The 16,487-nt window shown below is 42.0% G+C and overlaps 1 protein-coding gene across 1 annotated transcript; it reads right to left on the bottom strand.

Annotated features, from left to right (window-relative positions):
* Positions 1-2,927: 2,927 nt before the first annotated feature.
* On the bottom strand, positions 2,928-7,684 carry nr4a2a (nuclear receptor subfamily 4, group A, member 2a; the record flags this gene model as incomplete). The annotated part of the gene is made up of 8 exons (XM_080019304.1): positions 7,556-7,684; positions 6,939-7,041; positions 5,749-6,626; positions 5,125-5,254; positions 4,781-4,944; positions 3,887-4,089; positions 3,544-3,722; positions 2,928-3,184 (listed from the first exon to the last, which is right to left on the bottom strand). Exons 3-8 carry the CDS (start codon positions 6,622-6,624, stop codon positions 2,928-2,930), a joined length of 1,809 nt encoding a protein of 602 aa, XP_079875430.1. The 5' UTR covers positions 6,625-6,626; positions 6,939-7,041; positions 7,556-7,684.
* Positions 7,685-16,487: the final 8,803 nt, after the last annotated feature.

The raw sequence follows: 16,487 nt of genomic DNA, 5'->3' as shown, positions 1-16,487 counted from the left end.
GTCCTGGCGGATAAGTCCCAGACATAGCCTCGGAGGCTGGTGTCACTTCTGTTATAGTAATGCAAGGTGATGCAGCACCACTCCGGTTTGGGGACAATCAGGACAATCGTTTGCAGACGTCTTTCTTTTTTTTTTTTTTTTTTAGTAGGCCACAACAAAATGAGTAGGCGGCGGCATCTTCTACACTGCTCACACAAAATCTGGGTGTTCTAGGGTTGATGGATAAAGGATAAAGCCTGACTCCAGGGCTGTTGTATATGGTTTTTACCTCAGCGTTATCTGTGTGGGTTTTGGGGATGAGCATTCCACAACAGCCAAGGAGAGTTTGTATTTCCGAGACATTTTGTGGAAGGGGAGGCGCCGCGGGATGAAAAGAACAGGTGGTTCCATGAAACGGCGACCAACAAATGAACCAAAGGGTTTTGAAGCCGCATACTGAACTGTGGGCTCTGGCCGTGGCTTCCTTTTTATTTAGTTTCATACAATTTTATAATATCGTCTTGGTATTGTTGACAGAGTATCCTTTCCGGTGGGTCTCCGAAAAGTTGTTTTTTTTCTTTGCTGTTTTGTTTTAACTGCTCATTCACCCACATCTTTTATTTATTTCTGCTCGCCCCTTAAAAGTTGTGAGTTTTGAGCTATGCATTGCACTAAACAAACCCCTTTTGATTTGGAAAAATGTTCAGGCCTTAATTCTGTTCAGAACAGGGCAGTCCAAAGTTAAGAGGAAATAAAATAACATAACACCTTATTAATCCCCAGGGGGGATAAGTTATTAATGTTAATTAACGCCTGGGCTCAGAAGTTATCCCAATCTACAATTTATTAAATCCCAATTTCTTTTTTAAAACGAGAATTCAAAAATAAGTCCGAGAAACTAGGGTTATTTTTAAGTCATCCCACTCGCAAAGCAAATAAAATACGTTCACTAAAGCAGTTGCTGTTCTGAGTTCTGATCTGGAAACCTTCCTTTTTATTCCAAATGTGCCAATTCTTAACACGTCTCCGGAGTAAATGATATGAATGGTATTATTATTATTATTATTATTATTATTATTATTATTATTATTATGTTCATAGTATTACTATGTGTAGTGCTATTTCAATGACACTTTTTTTATGATAATCCTAAAAAAAGGTGTAAATATCATACAAACAGCGTTGGGAATTGCTTCTCGTGGTCGCTTCGTTGTTTTCTGGCAGAAAACACGATTCCAGTGATTAAAAAAAGTCTAACACCACTTGCGCTGTCATTTCTGCACCTTTTTAAAACGACAAATTCCATTGGTTACAAAGGCTGAACATGGGCTTAATCCAAAGGTACTTAATAATAATAATAATAATAACCATAATCATAATAATAATAATCATAGGCTAATAATAATAATAATAATAAAAACACTAATCGCACATTGCGCACAGGCCTTTTTTCAGTCACTAAAACGCAACTGTTCAACTTGGAAATACGGGGGAAAAAATATTATTTCCTATAACAAAATTGTTTACCCCAGTATCTCCGTTAAAAAAACAACAAAAAAACTTTGATTTTGGGAAACCCGAATTTGAAAAATAAAAATAAAAATTTGCGAGAAATTATTTCTCAAGAATTTTTGATTTAAAGGTTTTATTTGTAAACATTAAATATTTCTTTATTTCTAAACGTTTTGAATCCGGCAGCAGTGGTTGCAGTAGTTTGAACACACCTTTGGGATGTGTAGGCCTAGTTCACACGGATGGAAGTTTGCATCTATAGGATGGCAATAAATCATAAAACTACATGGAAAAACATGGACAACGTGCTCAGCATGAACTCGGGTTTTTTTTTTTTTTTTTTTTTTTTTTTTTTTTTGGGGGGGGGGGGGGGGGGGGTTATTTGTTTTTTTGTTTGTTTTGTTTTTTTAAATTTGTTTAAATTGAACCATGCTTAACGTAGCGTCTGGCAATATAAATAATAAATATATAGAAACGTTTATATCCAACAGCAACAGTACTTACAACACATATACAAACAAGGAATGTCGGACAGGTTTACAAACACCATGGCTCCCCTCGTTTCTCTACAGGTGAGATTATCCTCCAACACACAGAAAAAGGTGGATCTGTATCAAATCTATCAGACTACATAGTGTCCGGTATTATCGTATGTATAGACATCACCTCCTCCCAAGTGCCTATAAATAAATCCTACACATGCGACGCTTCTCACCTCGGGGTCCTTTACAGAAACACATAAAGAAAAAAATGTGTTGTTGTTTTTTTGTTTTTTTTTCATTATAACAAACTTTATACATTATAAATCGATGCATCGGACGCATCACATAATCTATCATAATATACATTATGTGTGTTTATATATATAAATGGAATATTTTACATTTGACTGAGCTGATGGTAAACAAACTGTAAATTGATAATTAACCTTGTTGGTAATTTCCCTTTTCCATCATGCCCCCACGCCCCTCCTGTGAGGATTCACAATAATTCCAATGAATAACATTTAAACAAAAAAAAAAAAATCTGAAGACTGGGTCCTTCCTCTCGTCCTGTTTATCTTTTTTTTTTTTGTCTTAACGTCGTAGTTTTGTTCTATTAGACGACACTGGAAAAAATTTGATCAACTTAAAAAATGGCCTCAATTCGCAAAACATTTCTCAGGTGTTGTCAACTGGAAATCGGTGAACTTGTGATGCACATTTGGAGTTGAGAGAACCTAGAAAAAATATATATATCCATATATTTGTGTTTGATCAATTTAAGCCGTTTTTTACGTTGATGCAATGACTCAAAGCCAATGATTTTTCTTTTCAGTGTGTGGAGCTCAGAAATAAAGTCTCAGAAATTTGACTTAAACAGTCTTTGGAAGTTCTCTGAAGCCTCTCCATTGCGCACAGAGCCAAAAAAAACAAACAAAAAAAAACGTGGAAAATTTAGAAAGGGAGGGTGTCGAGGAAGAGTTTGTCTATTATTGCTGGCGGTGGGACCAGGTCTTCCAGCTTCAGGTAGAAGATGCGCTGCAGACCTTGCGTGCACAGTGTGCGCAGTTCGGGGAGCTTCCCCAACAGTTTAGACAGGTAGTTGGGGCGGTTCAGTCCACCGCCATTGAACGTCACTTGGTCTTTGAGGCAGTTGACGATTTTGTTCTGGAGATCTTCCACTCTCTTGGGCTCCTTCAGACCGTGTCGTTCTGAAATGTTGGGGGGACGGACGTTAAAAATATGACACTTTGAATATGGAAAATAAATGGTGTTATGGTATGGCTGTTAAAGTGCAGGGGTAGAAACTTGAACCAAAAACAAAAATTCTCACATTTGTAAAAAAACAAAACAAAACAAAAACTACATTTGTTGGGTGTCCTCAACTTGAAAATTGAGAAATGAAGATGCACATTTTTAAATTGAGGAACCCTCCCCCAACAGCAACAACAAAAAAACCCAAACAAATTAAAACATTTTTTTAAGTAGATCAAATAACTCTAATCCGGTTTTTTTAATTTTTTATTTTGTTTGTTTGTTTGTTTGTTTGATTTTTTTGCAGTGCACGCACCTGTGACCATGGCAAGAGCTGCGATGCAGGAGAAAGCTGAGATGTCGATGTTCATGCTCTGCAGGTTGGAGGAAAACTCCACGATGGCGTCCACCCACTCCCCGAAGCCGCGGACGCACTGCAGCCTGTGTAAGACCACTCCATTACAAAAAATAAGTTTGCCTTCCACTGGGTTGGACCTGCAATTAATAACAAGAGTGTCACCAATTACTGCGGACAGTAAACCGGGGATTTAAAAGCCCCCTAATAATAGGAATGAGCGCAGCGGAGCTTGAAGGGAAGGGTGGGGGGGGGGTGGGGGGCTGGTGCTCTCCGGGGGTGGTTTCGTCGGTACCCATCCTACCTGTACGCCAGCCGCAGCACGAAAAGCTCCAGGAAGGCTGATTCGAAGAGGAGGTCCTGGTCCTGCTTGGGTAGATCGGAGAACCCGGGGATCCGCTCCGCCCAGCCCCGGATGATCTCCATGGAGCCCGTCAGCAGGTCGTAGAACTGCTGGATGTGCTGGGTGTCGTCTCCGGTCATCTGGTAGTCCGGGTTGGCCTGGAACTGGAATTTAATTTAGACGGGGGCTTAATGGGGTCCTTTAAAATATATAATCCGTGAAATTGCAAATCCCCCTTTCCAGAAGAGGGGGAGATTTTTTTTTTTTTACTATAAAATTCATGTCTTCCTTTATTCAGTTCGCAATTCACTTAGAAAACTCCTTAAAAAAGGCTGACAAAGTTATGAGCGCCAGGAGGACGCGTCGCCAAAATCTCTCCAAGTTAATTAAAGTGGTGAATGAAATAAACATGACGTGTGACTACGGGGCTGACTAAAATAAAACACCGCGATTTATTTTACAAATGCACCCGATGTCGATAATTTCGCGATATTTTGGGGGTGAGTGTCGGTGCTTTGGCGAGATATTTAAGAAAACTGTCCCTAGTAATGTGGATATTATAACCAGTCAGTTCGAACAGGGTCGCGTTCAGAAAACTGCATTACCTTTCTGTGATGCATGCAGCCTTAAAGGCAACATTTATCACGACATTACAATAACCAAAATATCAGATATCATCTATTCTCATATCACATTATTGATATTATGACGATATATCGCCACTGGGTCCTAGTGACTCTCTTTCTTCTCAGCGAGAAATAATGGTAAAATATTGTGAAAAGGTTTTTTGTGTGTGTGTTTATATATATATATATATATATATATATATATAGTTGAATAGATGTGTTTACTCACTCTGGAGTAGTCCAGGGCAGACATGGAGGGGTTGGAGTCCACATGGGCCCGGACCAGCGCGCTGATGAGGCTGACGGGCGGCGAGGGAGGGGAGGCTTCCTGCGGGCTTTTAGGCTTGGACGGCAGGCGGCCTCTGCGACCCTTTAGATTGGCCGTCCGGACCACTGCAGCGGGTAGAACATATTAAGCACGTTAGTGTGCACGTTGCACTGTAAACCCCACAGTCCAGGCGTTCACGTCGACGGGGGTGGGGGTGGGGGTGGGGGGTGACTATTCACTCTGCGCTGTCTGCAGCAACACGCGCGTCTAAGCGTCCACGAATTTAAATGAATCCACGGCCTTACCTTCCTTCACCATCCCCACGACAAGGCACTTCTGGAAGCGGCAGTACTGGCAACGGTTTCTTCGGCGTTTGTCAACAGGACAATTTTTATTGGCTAAACAGACGTATTTTGCGTTTTTCTGCACAGTTCTCTGCAAAGGAAAAAAAAAACACACCAGAATAACACACTGTCAGGTTTATATCAAAGTCCCCATCGTGCCGAATACGAACAGTATGTTATAGTATATCTTAATATATTGAAATTGCATATTTCGACACAATCAATGCAAGCATGTCAAATTTGAGATTATTTTTTTATATATCAGCCTCATCTCCCGCTGTGAGATATGCGCAGAAAAAGAGAGGGGGGTGGACACTCAGCAAATACACATCCGTGTCCATTCATATTTTACCCCGAAGCCCCCGAGACCCGCTGTGTTTAACAGTGTGAGATTACATTTCCCAATCAGCTGCTATTATAAAGATTAGATAAAGATACTCGTGCTGTTGCTACCACACAGTTATTAAACGGCCACGTCAGAGGTGATATACATTTACAATGACACGCTCTTAAGAATGAGATCCAAATTTTACAAATATTCCCCGGAATCACCATGAGCCGTGGTGCATTTTACTGGGAGCCCACCTTGAAGAAGCCCTTGCAGCCCTCGCAGGTCCGCACCCCATAGTGCTGGCACGCCGCGTTGTCCCCGCACACCGCGCACAGACCCTCGTTGGACGGAGATCCACGGGACGGGGGCGACGGCACCTGGCTGTCCATCAGCTGGTGTCCGTGCCCGAGCTGCAGCGAGTGGGGGAAGGCCAGGCCGGCCTGCTTCCGCAGGGCGCCGGGCACCGCGAAACTCTGGGCGTCCAAGCCGCGGTGTCCGGCGCCCGGGGGGTCGTGGTTCATGGAGACGTGGAGGGGGCCGTCGAAGCGCATCTGGCAACTGGACACGGGGGTCCCGGGCGGGGACTGTTTGAAGGAGAACAGGGAGAGCCTGGACACCGGGTTTTTGCGCTGGTCCATCATGTGGGACGTGGCCGCGACATAGTTCTGGTGGAAACTGTGCAGGGAGCCCGGGTCCTCCCACATGTGATTTGGCTGGACCTGGAAGCTGGGCGTGCTCGGAGCGTGGGGCGACGAGGGTTTGAAGTACATGGGCCCCGAGTGGGCCATGATCTCCTCCGACTGGGGCGGCAGGTGACCCTGCGGCTGGTGGTAGCTGTGCATCTGGACGTCCTCCACCTTGATGGAGGACTGGTCTCCGGAGTGGGGCATCTGGTACAGGCAGGGCGGCTTGACGTCGTAGCTCGTGCTGTAGTTGTCCATGAACGTGCTGAAGCTCGGGAGGGAGGTCGTGGCCGTGATCTCGGTGTTGGTCAAGTCCATGCTAAACTTAACGAACTCGGGCGTTAGGAAGTCGCAGCTGTACTCTCCTGCGGCGTGGTAGCTGTAGCTCTGGGAGGCAGGACTCGCTCCTTGCGGTGATGATCCATACTGAGCCTGGACGCAGGGCATGGCTGCAACACCACACAATGCATCAGAAAACAGCAAAAAACGGCAGGAATTTAACCTTAAATGCCACCTTATTTTTTAAATTCAGTTGCCTTTTTTTTGTTTGTTTTTGTTTTTTTTAAATAAATGAGTGCAGAAGTTTCGCTTTACTCTTTAAATAAGCAACATAATATGCGATGTGTTTCTCAAAGGAGCAAAGGACAACATTTATATAAAACGGAAATACAGCAGTTAAGGCATATACAAAAATGCATATCTATATATATATATATTATTATTATTATTTTTTTTTTTAAGAAATAAAAACCATTGCCTACCTCAAGTTTTCTGACAGTTTTTCGGTGACACTTGAAATGGGTTATGTCAGCAGTTGCGTGCGGGTCAGGATTCGAGACAGTGGCACTGTTCTGGAATCTTCCCCTATTAAAATACATAACTTTGACTATTATTGTTTTGTGGAATAAAGATCCGCCATCGCGGCTTTCAAGAAACAATTGAATCCGCACAGCGGGGAGCAACCCCCGTCGCACGGCGCGCACGTCGCGGTTCAGGTTGTCATTTAAAAAGTAAGAACTTCACCGATAATGTAATGAATAGAAAGAAAACAAGATGTATGTCTATTTAAAAAAAAATACGTTTTACTTCAGCGACTTTGGACAAATTACGCGCATTTAACAGCGGTGGAATTTGACATGCGCACCAACAATGCATAGTTGTAATTATATTTAATACGATATAGCTTGGGAGGGGTGGGAGAATAAACGTATTAGAAACACAAGTCAGTTTGTTTCAACTTGAAATGGAAGCAAGGAGCACATTCAAAATTCCCATTGTCACACTCAACTCAGGCTGTCACATTTCCCATTCGAAACCCACAGACAGTGTTATTTAACTATACAATGCCATACAAACAGTTCTCCAAATGCTATCTTACCTGTTTCACATGAGAGAGGTGTCGTTCAATCCATGCAATAGGCATGCAGAGAGGGTTCACACATGTCTGTAAAAAGCTCCCCAACCGTGTGTGTGTGTGTGTGTGTGTGTGTGTGCGCGGATCCAGGCGAAGCACCGAGCGGACGGAGCGTCGACTAGCGCGCCTGGCCAATGTGCCTTTGTTTATGCCGCGACCCACGTGCTTCGCGCCGTGACGTCATCGGCGTCGCCACCGCGTCCCACCAACCGGCGGCGGGACGCGCTCCAGCCCAATTTCTCCGGCTCGTGTGTTGTGTCTGCGCGCCGCTTCCCACATGCATGTCGCCCTGCAGCATGCACGCACGCAACGGAGACAATGGATTTAGCGGCCTGACACTGACATTGCCTCTCGTATTATTATTATTATTATTATTATTATTATTATTATTATTTATTTCCTTTATCTATACAGGTGAATTCCCATTTAGATCAGTATCTATTTTGCAAGGGAGACCTGTTCACATACATACATACATACATACATACATACATGCATAGATACAGTACATGCACTTAGTCATAGTGTACAAATACGCAGATAGAATTTACAATTATGATATCCAAAACACAACAGAAGGACAGCCGTTTAAGGTCAAAGTTCAAAATGAGGCTCTAATATCTGAGTGAGTTTGACAAGACTAGCAATATACTATGTGTTAAGGTGGTTTCTGGGAATGAGAAATTCAGGTGCAGGATGTAATAATTGAACTTCTGAAATTGTAGATACTTTCTTGCACTATAGGCCTAGATCTTTGCAGACGATAGGCTTTGTTGTTGTTTTAGGCTCTTTCTTGCTTGTGTGTATCAATGAAATTAACTAAATAGCTTACTTTTGCGCTTCACCAAGAGACCGAAACGTCACACCTGCACCATGAATATGTTTTAAATCAGTGGTTCTCAACATGGGGTCTGGGGACCCCCAGGGGTCTTTCAAGAGGTTCCAGGGGCTCTCCAGCAAAATGATTAATGGTTAAACTTCACCATTATTTAATTTACAAGACGTTAGCACAATTAGAGAATGTAAAATACTGAGTCTTTTGATCATAGTTTCACTGTTATCTCTGACTATAGCATAGACACCAGATCATATCCCCCATTAAAAAATCTTCTCATACTGGCCTCCCAGAGACAAAATCTTATCAAACGGGATCTGTGGCCCAATGCATATCAAATTAAGGGTCCTTGATGTGAAAAAGGTTGATAATCACTGTTTTAAATCGCAATCATTTTGGCGGTGTGTAATATATTATTCTTTGTTATCTTCTGACGGGGAAAGTGTATTGTGCTCCAGATTTAGACCTCAAATGGCGTGGGTGTGTGGGCCCTACCTATTCATAGCGCTCTCAGTGCATGTGGCCCTCTGGTAGAGGAAGAGGGGGGGGTGGGGATTAGTAGGCCTATAGCAAGTTGTCATGGTTGAGCCAATTTAGTCCCCCGAGAGGGAAGCGTGATAGGGGCAAGTAGAATGGAGAGTGACGCAGAAAACGTTCACTTTGACGCAGTCGCAGGGCCGGTCTCAAAATAGTATTTCTGGCCCCATTGTTCTCCAACTACAGCAGTGCAACAGAATTACCATTCTGACTACAATCATACCAATACATTAAGACAAATCAAGAACCATGTCCGCATTTTGTGTGGACCATGGAAAGCAGTGGAGGGTGGATCTTGATAGAACAGGTAGGTAAAAAAATGATTGAGGCAAAAGAAGGCCTCTTAATATATTGTGCTGTTAAAGATTGCTAAGTGTCGCCATTAGTGAAGTGGCTTTTAGCCACGGATTTGGTCAGTCCCACACAATTGAAAAGTATTGCCGAGACACGTGTTTTAATCGGTGCTATACAAAAAAAAAGCCCTCTACATATCATGGACATTCACCTCTAGAGGACACTATTGTTCACCACCCATAGATCAGCCAGTCCCCCGCCCCCCATTTATCCTCCCTTAACATAAACCTATTAATTAGGCCTATAATATCCCTATTAAGGCTGATAACTCCAAATAATTTTTATGCTATGTAATTGAGTAAAAAAACACAGAACGAAATATCATATAGGCCACGCAAATGTGATATTTTGCTCAATATCCGTTCAGGAATAAAATTCTTCCAGCTGTTCAGCTCTCCCCATAGGTTATGATATTGTTCGGAAAATGTTATATGTAGCACCGACACACCCGTACACTCACACATGCTACTAGAAACAATCACACATACATACACACACAAAACACATACACTTAGTCTCTTCTGTTGTCTTGTCCCAGTCAACATATTGTTTAAACTGCATTCAGCAATTTAATCTTTTATTATATTGCAATTATTGCACAAAAAACCCAGTGTTAACTTTTTAATGTTTTCTTTCTCTCTTTTTTTTTTTTTTTTTTTCCTTTTTGAAAATCAGTTGACACTGTTAACCGCTGGCTTATTTTAAGCCCATATTACAATAATACGCACATAAGTATTCTGCAAAATATTTTCAAATAGTTTTGTGTGACAGTTTTTGTAACATTAGGCTGTTCTCACTGTAATTTAGCCTTCATCGTGTGTTATCCATTAACCAATTACAGTTTAGAAAGAAAACACAATTAGCAGTTTAATTGCCCATTTTACTGAAGAATAATTAACTTCCTCATTTATATGCACAATTAATTGACAATCATTTGAAAGTGAATTCCAAAGTGCTTGAAGCTAAGCTCAATCATATCGAAGGTATTTACGATTATGAAGGCTATTTAACATTGCGTGGTGTAATGTAAATAGACCTTAGGACTCTGAGGCATCGCAGAGCACAAGCCCCTGTCCAGATGTGGACATCCAGAACAAAGAAGAAACCTCTGCAGAAAGTGAATGGCGTCTCACATATATAGACCACCACGGTCTGCGATTTAAAGTGGGGATCTGTAATCCTACTTTGGTTTTCAAGAAAATCCCATGTTTGATCGGTTATTTAAGCCGGAACTTTTTAAGAAGCGGCCATTGCCTGTATTTGTGTTATGCATCTGCTCCGCCATATGCTGATCTACAACTCTCAAAAATGCTATGAAATGTGAACAAACTTATGAAATTACTTCTTTGGCCTCACGACAATCATTGTTTACGTTCATGTGATCATGTTTAAATTGTGCTATATTTGGCAAGGGACTATAATTGAAGTGATAAACAGCATAAATAAATCGTTCTGAAGGCTGGCAATAGATCCTTACGACTGCTTAAGAACGGCAGGTTGGGACATGGTTGTGCTTTTCTGAAGCCCACTGGTACAAAAGGTCAAGTGGGCTCTGATATTGGTTTCTTTCTTCAAGTTTGACCAGCGACCATGTGTGGGAACGATCCTCCCACCTACTGATGTGATTGGGTGGGACGCCGCCGTCCGTACATTGGATTTGCAGAATGCTAAATCAATCACGGCAGGGGATTCGTGATTTGTGGTTCCTGGGAATGAGTGTTGTTAGCGACTGGACGTCATGTGGGTGTCCAGCGCACTTCTGAGCTTTAAGTGTCGGCAGTGTTAGTACATTTTTGTCCATTCAAATCTGAAAATAAATATTTAATTAAAAAAAATAATAAATACATATTTTTAATTACAATTGAAGACCGTGTAGCCTGTGGGCTCCCAGTTCCTCTCTTACACACCTCTCAACATCTCTCAATGGGTGTGTGAAGAACCTGATTTTCTTATAGTATGTCTTTGCTCACTGTATTCTGTTGATATTTGTCTAAGAAGACTCAACATTTGCAAATTAATTTTGCTTTTAAAAATGTCTATGTTTGTAGTGTCGTGCTTAACCTTGCCTGTTTGATTATGTGATACCTAAGTAAAAAAATGAGATGTATTCTAGCAATATGACATCGACAATGTGTTGCCGAATGTTGCAGCGCCACATTAGTATAACATACTAATGAGAGAATATTATTCTCTCAATCACTTCTTAAATTCTGAGGCTTTTCTACCATTTTAAACAAATTTCTTCAAGATACGTGAGGTTTTCTTTACGATATCACGTGTAAATTATAACCCGAGCGGTTTAGAAAATCCTCCCGGTGCCAGGATCGACAAGCCGCAATGCATTCAAAGAAACACCGGGGCCTGAAACTTTCCCGAGAAATTAAACAACCCCGCCCCGGAGGCATCCTTTTGCCCCATGTCTTCTTTCCATTTCTGGATTCTCACTTTGGAAGCTTAAATGTCTACTTAATATGCTTTAATGCCTGCTCTTTAGGACCGGGGAGCACTTCATCACTTTAATACACCTTTATATAACACACTGTTAACTAGCAATGCCTTATGGAGCAGCTTGTCTTGCAGCTGGAAGGCGCCTCCATGGCATGATGAAGGTACCTGTTCACCATTCACAATGAGACAGTAAAATGGGGATGGAGGCTCCTGCACGGCACTGCTGTCTATATCAGTCAGTGATGAATATTCATGAATCACGGTGTCATGACATGCTCTGTAATTGGCAGCAACATTAGTAATGACACTGCTGGTATCAAGTCCCTGCATATTCATGTCGTGGGGCAATATTTTCCCATGGTGCTGTTCTTTCTTTCTCTCGGAAAGTGAAAATGTATTCCAAAGCTGCAGGTGTCCTCGGCGCCACAATCAATTGCGAGTTTGATCGTGCTTCAGTGAAAATCAGACAAACCGTTAGTTTTTTGTCAGTCTCTTTGATTAATAATCTTTCTGAATTGTAAGAGGTTGAGAGGCGTCTAGATGGGTTAAACTGAATCCCTTTTGTATATATATATATTTTTTTTTGGAAATACAGTAGCGTGCCTTGTAATATTACTGTCTGGTCAAGGCTAGTCTCCCAGATTCCCTGTTATTCTTGCATGGATTACTAGGCCGGTTTGACGCAGGACGCCCACTGACGGTCAGCACACTGCAGTCAATTTGTTATTGCAACCAAATTTGTCGTGGCTCCATTTCGGCCGCACTAAAGAGTCCTAGAATGTATGACGAGGGAATTGGCTTCCAGCTTTGCCTAAGCTGCGCAGCTTTCCCCTTTAAGCAGCCGGAGAGGAGGATTTCCCACCCCCCCGTTTCCCCAGTTTAGCGCGCAGTATTACCGTGTTGTTGTTATAAAGCCGACTTGGTAACAGTTGAGATTGAGACGGTATTACTGACGCTTTTCAGTCTGCATCACAGTGTTTGTGTATCTCCCATGAAAAAAAGAACTTCGGAACCTGAAAATTGAATTATACGATTTTGGGAGTGGAACTGAGTTCTTTACCGTGCCCACGGTATGGATGCCTTTTAATCTAGCTGTGCAGGAGACACTGCATTCATTGCTGTTTCCTTGACTCTGTTAAACATTTACTAAGCTCTTTCTGTGTTACAGGATTACAAATGGCAATCCACAAAGCAGTGCAGAGGGCAACTGTCATTGCCAGTGGAGTGTTTCTTTCAGTATCTGGTGTGAAGGAAACCAGGTGAGATTCTCTTCAGGGTTTGGATTAATAAAAAATAAATAAATAAATAAATAAATTTACAGTCACGTAAATAAAATCCTTGGACACAATTTGTAAAGTGGAAAAAATCAAGTACTGGTAAAACTTGTAATACGTTTTGTCATTTTTTCCACATCCCCGCTATTGGTTTACGAGACAAAGTGTGATGCATGAAATCTAGCTTTATCGTGTTAAAACCCTTTTTTTAATAATGATGGAATAATAACAGTGCATTCTTTGTCTCCGTTCCGAAGCATAATTGGGTAAGAAAACGTAACGTGTTATTTCAGTCATTATGCACGCTGTACTCAATCGCCTTAAGCCTCTCCTCTACAACACACTGCAAAGGTTGGAACAGAAATTGCGTGTGTTTTGTTTGTGTACATGACACTTACAATTGCATTGAAACTGATTGCATGTTATTATTTTTTGTTTGTTTTTGATCATTTCCAGACACTACATATTTACAGATTATGTTTTTTTCCCAGTTAGCCTGTTATTGTTATGCCTCTTCATGTGGCGTACAGGTTTTATTTTTATTTTTTGTAAATAATCCAGACAGACAATATTTTGAAATGTCACGTGGGAGGGGAATATAAATTAGCACGTGATTTATTGTTTTTTATTGCTTGATGATGTCCGACAGCATTTTTTTTTTTCTCCAGAAAATGCATGTCTCATTTTTCCCAAATCCATCATGAGAAATATGAAGACATATGCATAATAACAAAACACATTTATTAATGCGTGCTGTCCCCTGGAGTCATACGACAATGAAATGGATGACTGGTTGTGCTTTGTGTGGATTCTATAGGCCTGATGCTCGCTGTGGCAGCTCCACATGGATCAGATCCCAGGAAGAAGCTCGACCCCGAATAGGAGCCACAGGAACCTGTTATGAGCTCTTCTTCCCAGGCAGGAGAAGACACACGGGGTAAGTTAATTTCCGTTGGTTCTGAGAGTGCTTGTGGTTTTGTGTGTGTGTGTGTGTGTCTTATACATATGTTGGACATACCTTAAACGTTGTCGGAACGAACCATGTGAAAACATGTCAACGCCAAATTCCATACTTGGCCTGTGTGCGACATATTTCCTATGAGTGAAGAACTGATGAATCCCAATTATTCAGCTGGCACAAATGCCACCGTTTTTTGGGAACGGGACTTGAGAGGTTTTTTTTTTTGTTTTTTTTCCTCTCTCTCTTCTTCTTCTTCTTGCGGCAGACTTTTGTTCGGCCACTCCTCGCAATCTCAATCGAGCATTCTTCGTCCTGATGTTGCATAACCTCCTCACTATTGTGAGGGAATCGCATCCAAGCCCTCTCTCTGGGGCGCGGCCTATAAGACGCTTCAGTACGAAGCGACTGTGTGGAAACCACAGTGTTCTGTTCCAGCAGAACAGTGTTTGGACGGAAAGGATTCGTCCCAGAAGACCGAGGGCCACAGTCCAATCGCTTAAAAAAAATTTATACATGATTTTTTTTTTTTTGTTCCCTTCCGATGTGGGAGCGCATCCTCCCGTGGTTACCATTACATACTAAATCAATTATCTATGCCATTGGGCGGAGGCTTCTCAAATCTGGCTTCTGCTTTATGTGCTCGTGGTCTAATGGTGGGTTAGATGGGTTTGCGAAGCCCCTTAGTTCCCCTTCTCCTAATCCACAGTTATTCCCGCTTTCTTCTTTTCAAAATTGGGATTTACGGACCATCTGGGACAGCAAAGAAGCTTCTAATAGCCAAAGTGAGGAGCCCTTTTCAATGTTAAAGAATATTATGGAAGTCATTCGATTTTTCTCAAATACATGGCAGAAGTTTGCGACAGATTTTTATTTTTCATAGATTTCCTTTTTTTTTTTAGTTATGTCCTTTTTACTTTATTCTCAAAACGTTTTTTTCTTTTTATTTCTCCCAACGGTTCTCCACTTTCTCACTATCAGAGAAATGATTGTTGCTTTTACCCAATGGAATATGTATGGCCTCCCAATATTTTTCGGGTCATGAATAATAAAGTGGAAGGATGTGCATATGTGAATAGCATCGCGATCCGTTCAAAAGATTCGGGACAATAAGTAGCCGGATATCAGCTCTGTGTTGATATGTTTCCCTGGTTTCCACTGTCAGATCTAAAAACTGCCCTCGCGGAGAGGGATGATTCCTCATCCGGCTCCAACAGCCGGAGCAGCGAGCTCATTCACGGAGGAGTCCGATATCTACAGAAAGCCATCATGAAATTAGATTACGAACAGGTAAATGCTTCATTTTTTCTCTGCAGCTGACACTTATCCACAAAATTCCTGGTCCCTCTGGTCATATTGCTTTATTTACCCTCCCCCGTTCATTTTTCATTCATGAGAGGCCCTGACATGTTTGCCTTGAATGACTGGCTGCCTGGGCTTTTCTTTTTTTTTTTTTAAGCCGTTTCAAAGAATTCTCACAACTTGGCAACTGCACCACCTGCGTTGTTATCAAGTTGTGAATTACTACACGGGGATTATTTCAAGGTAATGGGTAGAATGTGGCATGTGGGTCTTTCTTTGTCTGCCAATTGTTTAAGAAAAACGTCGCCTAGGTTCAAACTGAAATGTCACCATTTTCTGGTACATTTCAAAGTACTTGAGGAATCTCATTATTCTGGGCCTGTGTTTTCTTTGGGATTCTTATTTTGCTATCTGTATTAACATGCTCGGGGCTTGGAGGTGAACTGTGGAAGGGACCAATTAGTGTGATTGCAGAAAATACAAGCGCCTAGTCAGCAGCTCTGCGGTGAAGTGGAGGGTTCTCTACACGCCACGGATGAAACGGAGCAAACTATGGGAACTTCTCAACAAAAACAAAAAAACAACAATTTCTGTCCTCAAAACCCACTTTTTTTCATCATAATATATAGCCTTCAAATCCCTTAAAATTACCATTAAAAATAGACCAACCATTTTAACAGTAGACAAGGAAAAGCTGTGAACTTGTCATCTTTTTTCACCTCATACACCTGCCAGCGGACCTTTCTCCCCGGTAAAGGCCCAAAATTCAGAAGACTGAAAAGTTCATCAGAATAGCAGCAAACTTTAAAGACAGGCACCTCGGGGCTGAGAGACCCATGGAAGGGTGTAGGGCGTAAGACGAGCGGTCCACAACCATCTCGCTCCGGCTCTCCAGACTTGGGTGAACTCCGGGGCCTTGATTTGATTGGTGCGGCCTGGAATCATAAGCTTTAATTGCACCTGACATTTAAAGCTCCTCTTTGGTATTTAAAGCAGTGTACAGGTGTGGCTCATTACTGAGCAAGAGCGGAGGAGCTTTTGATTTCTCTCTCATTGCCGGGCCACGGCACTGTCTTAACTCATCACACTGCCTGTCACCGTCCCGGAGCCAGTCCTTCAGTCGGCGGGGCCACGCCTGACACTAGCCCATATCAATCACACCCGGGTTCACTGTATCCTTCACAGGCC

The sequence above is a fragment of the Zeus faber genome, assembly GCF_960531495.2.
Source record: "Zeus faber genome assembly, chromosome: 18".
NCBI classification, from domain to species: domain Eukaryota; kingdom Metazoa; phylum Chordata; class Actinopteri; order Zeiformes; family Zeidae; genus Zeus; species Zeus faber.
This window is presented reverse-complemented; position numbering and strand designations above follow the sequence as displayed.